At 40.2% G+C, this 9,649-nt stretch overlaps 1 protein-coding gene and 1 non-coding gene across 2 annotated transcripts; one reads left to right on the top strand and one right to left on the bottom strand.

Moving 5' to 3' along the window:
* Positions 1 to 1,599: 1,599 nt before the first annotated feature.
* LOC125846166 (small nucleolar RNA R71) lies at positions 1,600 to 1,706 on the bottom strand. Its single transcript, XR_007444325.1, has one exon. It is a non-coding gene; the product is annotated as a small nucleolar RNA R71 (small nucleolar RNA).
* Positions 1,707 to 2,335: 629 nt separating this feature from the next.
* On the top strand, positions 2,336 to 6,438 carry LOC125845836 (uncharacterized). The gene is made up of 6 exons (XM_049525348.1): positions 2,336 to 2,578; positions 2,771 to 2,845; positions 3,188 to 3,967; positions 4,055 to 4,507; positions 4,808 to 5,407; positions 6,355 to 6,438. Exons 1-6 carry the CDS (start codon positions 2,336 to 2,338, stop codon positions 6,436 to 6,438), a joined length of 2,235 nt encoding a protein of 744 aa, XP_049381305.1.
* The last annotated feature ends 3,211 nt before the right edge of the window (positions 6,439 to 9,649 follow it).

The following is a 9,649-nucleotide window of genomic DNA, read 5'->3' as shown; positions in this document are numbered from 1 at the left end:
TTAATTAGGACTCTTCTTAGGCTAAGTTTGGAAATACTTTTCCTAAACTCTATAAATAGGACCCTAGGTTTATTTTGTAAAATGTCGACTACTTTTTGGTGTGCAAGAGCAAGGATTCAAGTTTTGTAATAGGTTTTGATTCTCTAACTCTATTTTAATTTGGAAATCGCAAGAACAAACCTATTTTACGGTTTTCGAATATTATGAGTGGCTAAACACCCTTGTTCTAGGGTTGTAGCTACAGATTGATTGTTGAGTATTAAAGGTTTTTGAATTAATTCTTGGTTATCGTTTTTAAGTTACTTCTATGTTCTTCTTTTAGTATGTCATGCTTGATCACCATAGAAATAAATTTCTTGTCTACTCTTAAAATTGGGAGAGGCTAAGGTAGATAGACCAAAGAATATAGAGAGCTTGATCTTCCATTAAGTTGAGTTGATTTGTGTTAAGGAGTGATGCTTGGACGAACACCTAGCTTGATTATAAAACAGGATGAAAAATAAATGCTTGCCAATTAGGATAGTCTATCCCCGCTCAATGATGTAGTTAGACAGCTAATTGGGGTAGGCGATTAGAGGTCGGGAGACCATAATCATATCATTAACCCTGTAAATCAGTAATTTGATAACCTAAATTAGTTCATTGCCTGAGATACGATACATGAAGTCCAATGCATGTTGCAGATTTGACATTGTCTCTTACTTGCTTAAAACATCAAATTAAAGTTGTTAGCATTAGATTTTATTTATTGCATAAGTCGTAGTAGTAATTACCAACATTCAAACTCTTTTAAAAGTTACTATTGTCGAATTGTGGAATTAATTTAGTGAATATAAGTTGGTCATAAGTTCCTTGGGAACAAAAACTCATTTCTAAAGAAACTATATTACTTGCGTGATTACGTATACTTGCGTGTGCAATTGAGAGTAACAAGTTTTTGGCGCCGCTAGCGCGGACTTAGAAATTGGTTTATATTTGATTTTCTTATGTCTACAATTAGATTGTTAAAGTGTTAATAACTTGATCTTAGCTCTTGTGTAGTGCAGACACTTGATTCTCAAGTCTGGCTCGGAAGAGTGATCTTGTCGAACCAAACGACGAACCTACGTAGAAAGATGGTGAATCAAGGACGTCAGCAAGAATTGGGGTTGGGATTCTCGAAAAATATTGAGGGTGACTGAGTGGAAAACATGAATAACCAAGAACCAGAGGTACCCCCAATTATACCAGCAAGACTAGTTCTTGAAATGGCAGTTCCACTCACAACCAATGTGGCGTCCATTATACGAAAACCACCACCAGGGAGGGGGGCGATTTGAGCTAAAACAGAATATGGTGCAGCTTATCCACTCGATGGGACAATTCACCAGTCTCCCTCATGAGGATCCTCAAATCCACATTCAGAACTTTTTGGAGATAAGTGATACATACATCCTGAAGGGCGTTTCGTCGGACAATGTGAGGTTGACATTGTTTTCAATCTCATTATTGGGAGCCGTTAAACAGTGGTTACATTCAGAGACACCAAATTCCATCACTACATGGGATTATCTAGCAAAGTAGTTCTTGAGTCGATTCTTTGCATCAGGTAAAACTGCACGGTTGAGGAGTGAAATATTGAGCTTCAAACAGAAAAATGGGGAGGATATGTACCAAGCATGGGCTCGATTCAAACAATTGTTGAATGCTTGTCCGCATCACTACCAAGCTAATGAGGTACTCGCTCACACTTTCTTTGACGGTCTAGATTATAATGCACGAGTATTTCTTAATAGTGCAGCAGGTAGACAAGCGTTAGCAAAAACCCATGAGGAGCTATTCGACCTCCTAGATAGACTCTTAGAAGGAAACCCCGTTTATGAAGGGGAAATTTAAAGGACCACAACACATAGGGCGGCAGGAATTTTAGATGTAGATTAATCTATTGCAATAAATGTGAAACTAGATGCAATAAGCCACAACATAACCATGAAGTTTTAAAAATTGCACTAAATCAGGCACCGGTGAATGCTAGACATCAGGCAGCAAGTTGGTGCAGAGTATGTGGTAGTGAAGCACATGAAACTGTACTTTGTGAGGCAAATTCGAATTCCATAAACTATGTGGGATATGTGCAAAGAGATGGAGGTCAAAAATGTTTTTGCAATACTTATAACTCTAGTTGGAGAAACCATCCTAACTTCTCAAGGGGTGGAAACCAAAACCAAAACCAAGCGCAAGGGTCTAACCAATACCGATCACAAGTCATGTTGAAGCAATATCAAAATCCTAGCCCCGGCGTAAATCCGAGTGCACTAAAAGGGGGATGACTAATGAGGAGTTACTCCAAAAGTTAATGGCAGAAATTGGTACGAAGATAAATGCTAGGATAGATAGGAAGGATGAGAACATAAGGAACATCCAAATTTCCCGAATGAGTCTGGAAAAACAAGTTGCACAAGTAGGTAATTCACTAAACTTGCGTCCTCAAGGAGGTTTTCCCAGTGACACTGAACTCAACCCTAAGAAATTGAATGTTGTAAGTACAAGAAGTGGGTTACAACTAAAGGAACTAGCTCCAAAGAAGAGAGATACTGAGGTAGTTAATCAAGAAAAGAAACAAGAAAAGGTGGTAAAGAACTCCAATGTTGAGAAGAATGTTCCTTAAATGAAACCACCCCCTCCGTTTCCACAAAAGTTTAGAAAGAAGAATGAAGACAAATGCTTCAGTAAGTTTCTCTCTCTCATTAAGAAGGTTCACATTAACCTGCCTTTGGTTTACATTTTGCAGGGAATTCCAAAGTATGTCAAGTATGTGAAGGAGATACTGGCAAACAAGAGGAGACTCACGGAGTATGAAATAGTGGCACTTACTGAGGAGTGAAACTCTAGAATTCAGAATAGGCTACCCAAGAAGTTGAAGGATCTGGGTGGTTTCATAGTGCAAATTACAATTGGGCAAAGTGTTCATACCCGGGGGTTATGTGATTTGAGTGCGAGCATTAATCTTTTGCCAGCATCATTATATAAGAAACTTGGGTTGGAGTCCAAAACAAACCACTGTCATTCTCCAACTTGTTGATAGGTCCATCACTAGTCCAAATGGCGTAGTAGAGGATGTGTTGGTACAAGTGGATTTGTTTATCTTTCCTGTGGACTTTGTGGTCTTAAACTTTGAGCCTGATCCTGAAGTTTCATTCATTTTCAGGCGTCTGTTCTTGGCTATGGGGCTTGGGCATTGATTGATGTAGTAGCTAGGAAGTTGACTAAGAGGGCACACGATAAGGTTGAAGTATTTGATGTCTATCGCGCCTTGAAATTGCCTTCTATCTATGAAGAGTTATCTGGTATTACGGTTGTAGATCCCACAGTAGAATCACAGTTCATTGCACCCGAGGACCCCTTGGAAAGCATTTTAGTGGGACATGACGTAGATGGAGATATTAAAGCTAAAGAAATAACGTCTTGTTTGAATTTGGCATCCATGGGATTATACAGAGGTAGAGTAGAGTCATTGGATCATGAATTGGGGTCTTCGCCCAAACCCTTAATTGAAGAAGCACCGAAATTGGAATTGAAATATATGCCTGCTCACCTAAGGTATGCATATTTGGGTACTAATGAAACCTTACCTATAATACTTTCTGCAGAATTGTCTGAAACACAGGTTGATGCGGCATTGAGAATTTTAAAGCGGAGAAAGAAAGTTATTGGCTGGAAGATGACAGATATTCATGGGATTAGTCCGGCATTATGTATGAACAAAATCTATATGGAAGAGGATCACAAACCGAGTGCACAACATCAACGTAGACTGAATCCCTTGATGAAAGAACTAGTGAGAAAGGAAGTAATAAAGTGGTTAGATACTGGAATCTTGTACCCAATTTCTAATAGCAATTGGGTAAGTCTCGTGCAGTGTGTCCCAAAGAAGGGAGGTATGACAATGGTGAAGAATGAAAAAAATGAGTTAACTCCCACTAGAACGGTAACCAGATAGAGAATTTGTATGGATTACCAAAAGCTAAATGAGGCCACGCAAAAAGATCACTATCATGTCCCCTTCATTGATCAGATGTTGGACCGATTAGCAGAGCAGGAGTACTATTGTTTCTTAGATGGGTATTTCGGATATAATCGTATTTTTGTTGCGCCCGAAGATCTAGAAAAGACCACATTAACTCGTCCTTATAGTACATATGCTTTCAAACACATGCTATTTGGACTTTGCAATGCGTCGACGACTATTCAAAGGTACGTGATGACCATTTTTCATGATATGGTGGAGGACTTTTTAGAGGTGTTCAAGGATGATTTCTCAGTCTTTGGGAAGTCTTTTGAGATATGTCTCCGAAATCTTGATCAAGTACTTGCTAGATGTGAAGACACAGATTTAGTGCTAAACTGGGAGAAGTGTCACTTCTTGGTTCAAGAGGGCATAGTATTGGGTCATAAAGTGTCAAAGTCTGGACTAGGAGTAGATAAAGCCAAGGTGGAAGTTATTGAAAAATTTCCCCCTCCTATCTCTGTAAAAGGGTGTGAAGTTTCCTTAGACAAATAGGTTTTTACCGGAGATTCATCAAGGATTTTTGCAAGATTGCAAGACCCATGTGCAGTCTTTTGGAGAAGGAGGTGAAATTTGAGTTTGATGAGATGTGTTTGAAGGCTTTTGAGATGTTGAAGAGGAACTTAATTGAGCTCCAATCTTGATTACCCCTAACTAGGAGTTACCATTTGAACTCATGTGTGATGCAAGCGACGTAGCAGGGGGGCAATATTGGGACAAAGAAAAGATAAAGTGTTCCATTAAAACAATTATGTGAGCAAGACCCTTGATTCTGCTCAAGCTAATTACACAGTGACTGAGAAGAAGATGTTGGCTCTAGTGTTCCCCTTCAACAAGTTCAAATCATATTTGATAGGTACAAAGGTAATTGTTTATACTGACCATGCAGCTATTAAGTACTTAATCAACAAGAAGGATGCTAAACCAAGGTTAATTCAGTGGATATTGCTTCTCCAAGAATTTGACCTTGAGATCAAAGATAGAAAGGGTATTGAGAATCAAATAGTTGATCATTTGTCCAGGTTAGAAGATTTTTACCATGTACATGAAGGGGAACAAATTTGGGAAGAGTTTTCGGATGAACGGTTAATGGCACTAGATATCTCTCGAGTGTCATGGTATGCTGATATAGTGAATTTGATAGTAAGTGGAGAGTACCCTCTAGATGCAACCACCCAACAAAAGAAAATTTTAATTCATGATGCTAAGTTCTACATCTGGGATGAACCATTCTTGTTCAAGCAAGGAGTGGATCAGGTGGTAAGAAGATGCATTATGGAATATGAGGTAAAGAAAGTACTTGAAAGTTTTCATGCCAACCCATATGGAGGACACAATGGAAGAGAGCGCACGACTCATAAGGTACTACAATCTGGTTTCTTTTGGCCCTCTTTATTTAAAGATTCTATTGCTTATCTAAAGGGATGTAATCAATGCCAAAGGTTGGGTACTATATCGAGAAGACATGAGATGCCACTAAGTAACATTCTTGAGGTGGAATTTTTTTATGTGTTGGGTATTGACTTCATGGGTCCCTTCTGACCATCTAGTGGAAACCAATATATTCTGGTGGCGGTTGATTATGTGTCTAAATGGGTTGAGGCGGTATCTCTTCCCTCGAATGATTGAAGAGTGGTGATTAAATTCATCAATAAGCACATTTTCATTTGTTTTTTGGCACTCCAAGGGAAATCATAAGTGATGGAGGTAAGCATTTCATTAACCATCTAGTGAAGAATCTTCTTGCTAAGTATGGTATTCGGCATAAATTTGCTACAGCTTATCATCCTCAAACAAGTGGTCAAGTAGAAGTTTCGAACAGAGAGGTAAAGAAGATCTTGCAAAAGACAGAGAATGCGCAAAGAAAAGATTGGTCCGAGCATCTTGATGATGCGATGTGGGCGTATAGAACTACATATAAAACACTTATAGGGACGTCTCCCTATCACATGGTGTTTGGAAAGACATGTCATCTTCCGGCAGAATTAGAGCACCAAGAATATTAGGTAATTAAGAAGCTAAATATGGACCCCGAGCTGCCAGGTAGGAAGCGAGTGGGGTACTTGCATGAACTTGAGGAGTTTAGGCTCCATGCGTACGAAAATGCCAAGCTCTACAAAGAAAAGATGAAAAGGTGGCATGACAAGCACATAGTTCCTCGCACTTTCACTCTGGGAGAAAATGTACTACTCTTTAACTCAAAACTTAAGTTATTCCCTGGAAAACTAAGATTGAAACGGAGTGGTCCCTTCGAGGTTGTGAGAATGACAACATGGTGTAGTGGAACTTAAAGGTAAAATGCCCCGTAGTTCTTGGTGAATGGGCAAAGGGTGAAGTACTACTTCGGTGAAGATTCGGATCATGATCGGGAGGCTCTTGAGCTGAATGATTGAGCTGAGTCGAGTAGTGACGTTAAACCAGGTGCTCCACGGGAGGCAACCCGTGAATGATATGTAATAGTTAGTAGTTTTGCTTAATTTTGAAATTTTATCTTAGTTTCAAATTTCTAGGTGTAGAGTTCTTGTTTTTAGTTTGTTATTTTAGGACTTTGGTCAAGTGTGATTTCTTTGTAATAGCTAGGAAATAGAAAGAAAATACAAAAAGAAGAGTCGTGCCACGACCAAAACTGAGGCATTGGGTGAGAGGCAACGCACCATTATTATGTTACGTTGTTTGGTTTATGCGCATGTTATTGGAGTAGAAACCACAAGAAAAGAGAACCAACGGTGTCGGAAAATGAGTTTGGATGCATACCAGGCGCGCCACACCAGAGGCTAAAGTACTGAGGCCCATTTTTGGCACACTGGCAGCGCAACGAGCCACCATCGCGCCAGGCCACAAAAAAACACATACAAGGTGCATCGAGCCACCTAATCAAGCGCAGACTGGGTGCGCCGCGCCAAGGCCTAGAGTACATAGGCCCATTTCGGGAGCAATGGCAGCGCACCACGCCACCAACACACCATGCCCGCCCAAAAGTTCAAATTTGGTAATGTTTTTCCTTTCCCATGGGATCCACCCCCAAAACCCACCTTAAATCTTTCACCAACCTAAAATTAACTCTCTTTATCTCTATTTCTCTCTCTAAACCGACCCCTTCTCTCCAATTCTCTCTAAATTCCCGACCTTTTTTCTTCTCTATTTATCCCCTTACCTTTGCCTCCAATCCAAACCACTAAAACCCACTAATTTCAAAACAGTTTGAAAACGCATCAAAATCCACCCCCTCATTGCCTATCCGACCCCCCACCGACCTTCTGTTCCCCAAATTTCTTTTCTTCTCTCTTTTTCTTCCATGTGAAAATGGCTCCCAAAGGTAAAAATGTTGCTAGTGGCTATGGTACTAAGCAAAGTAGGAAAGGAGCGGCTGGCAGCAGTTCTAGTCGAGAACCCACCAACTTACCACCTAAAATATATGGCAAACAAGCTGTAATTCACTATGGACAAGACTGGTATGACTGCCAACAAGAATCGAAGTACCTGGGTGACGAGTATGTCGATGAGGGACAATTGCTAGAAGACTTCCCTCACATTCACGCCCGAGTCCATGATTTGGGTCTCCATTATATCTTTGTGGATCAAGGTGAGTCAATTTGAGCTTAGTACGAGAATTCTATGCGAATTGGAATACACATCATGTTAGGTGGGCCCAAGTTCTAATTAGGAATAGTCGTGTGTGATTTACTATGGAATCTTTGAATGAGTTTTTGGGTGCCCCCAATTGTGATAAAGCCATCATTGAAAGAACACTTTATCGTGATATTAGGCATACTCTGTGTGGGGTGAAATCTGTAGCGCGGTGGGATAGAGTTAGAGACACGGATCGTCAGTCGACGCTCCATTATGGCCACTTGAATTTGGAGGCGCGTATTTGATTGAAAATTGTGTGTAGCACTTTACTACCATGCAAGCATACGACCGAGGTCACTAGCGAGAGAGTTGTGCTAGTATACCAACTGATGAAGGGGCTGCCAAAAAATGTCAGAGCTATTTTGAGGCAGAATATGTTGAAATTTTGGACAAATAAGAGATGGCGTTTATGTTATGGAAGCCTCATTACTAGGTGCCTTTGTGCCCTAGAAATTAAAGAAGAAGTTCATGATGTGTGTCCCCCCGTGCCCCTCATTTAGTATGCTGCCTGGTTGATGTCAGAAGAACTAAAGCGCACCATCAGTCCCAAGGGCAAGTCTTGACTGCTGCTGATAGGCAAGCCCAGGATGACAGCTAGATGGGTTACATGTTTGGAATGGTTGAGCTACAACTGCGGATTGGTGGTCGTCCGGTGACTGAGGACGAGATGGCGCAACTAGCGGAGTAACCTTTGACGGATAGCTCGATGTACATGTGTCGGATGGGCCTAACTTTTCAAGAACCCATTGATGATGATGATGTCACTACTGATGTGGAGGATGGCTCGGATGAGGATATGTCGGATGATGTTCGCCTCAGAGATGATGATACCGATGCGGGAGATGAAGATGGTGATGTAGCCTCAATAATTGTAGATTTTGCCACCAATGTGACAATCTGCTAAATTGAAGCACGTGATCTAGAGGCCTTCAGGGAGTTCTCTTTTACCTTTTCATTTTTTTACTTTGCACACTGGGGCAATGTTTGGTTTAAGTATGGGGTGGAAGTTGAACTTCATTGTATATAGTCTACTTCTTTATCGAGTTTTTTTATTTTTTAGGAGGGTTCCTCAACTTTTGTTTTCGGTTCTTTTCTTGAGGATAGTCCCATTAAACCGACTAGGAATAGTTAACTTATTATTGTTGAGTCTTTGAGTCGTTATAGTAGTGAAAGTTCCCGATGATGGATGGATGACGACCGTCTTAAGGGAAAATTAGTCACTAGGAGTAGAGAAGTATGAAACTGACCTTTTTGGGTACTTTAAAATCTTGAATTGATAGTTGGCTAGATGTCATGGGTGGTAACACTTTGTTTGCAATAATAAGATGGTGACCTTGAAAACAAACATTATCTCTTTGTCGCGACTTTGAATGAAAAATAAAGAATATGGACTTAATTTTGTGGAAACACCGTAATGCAATTTATATGAGCATGCTACAAATGATTATGTCCTTATGTGTGTTGTGATGCCATGTGTGGAGAGTCCTTGCTTAGTTTTTGCATTGAATAACATCTCGAATTTTCCCAAGTGTGCCTAATGCATAACTTGTGTGATTTATGGAATATGATTGAGGCATTTCTTTGAATAGCTAAGTTGAAATCTTTTTGTGTGCCTCCAAATAAAATATCCCTAGTATAGCCCCATTGAGCCTTTTAGCCTTGATTTTATTCGAACCTACTTAATTGAGCCGAATCCCTTTTATTGATACCATTAGTTTTGATCCCACAACAATCCTTAATGCACGATGTTAAGGTGAAAGAGTGAAAACTATGGTGAAAGTGGATAGGGTGGAAATGCTTGGTTTTGTGGTAAAGAAAGAAAAGAGGTAGAAGAATGATGCCCTATAAGTTCCTAAATATGTGATTGGCCCCGGTCCCACGGACATTGTGCACTTCGACTAAGATTAAAAGCCTAAGTTGAAGGTGGCTGGTCCTTACAAGGACAATGTGCACCTTAACTCGTGAAAAAATTCA

Source organism: Solanum stenotomum, chromosome 11 (assembly GCF_019186545.1).
Source record: "Solanum stenotomum isolate F172 chromosome 11, ASM1918654v1, whole genome shotgun sequence".
In the NCBI taxonomy this organism is placed as follows: Eukaryota; Viridiplantae; Streptophyta; class Magnoliopsida; order Solanales; family Solanaceae; genus Solanum; species Solanum stenotomum.
Note: the sequence above shows the minus strand (reverse complement) of the source record. Positions and strands in the feature narration are given on the sequence as shown.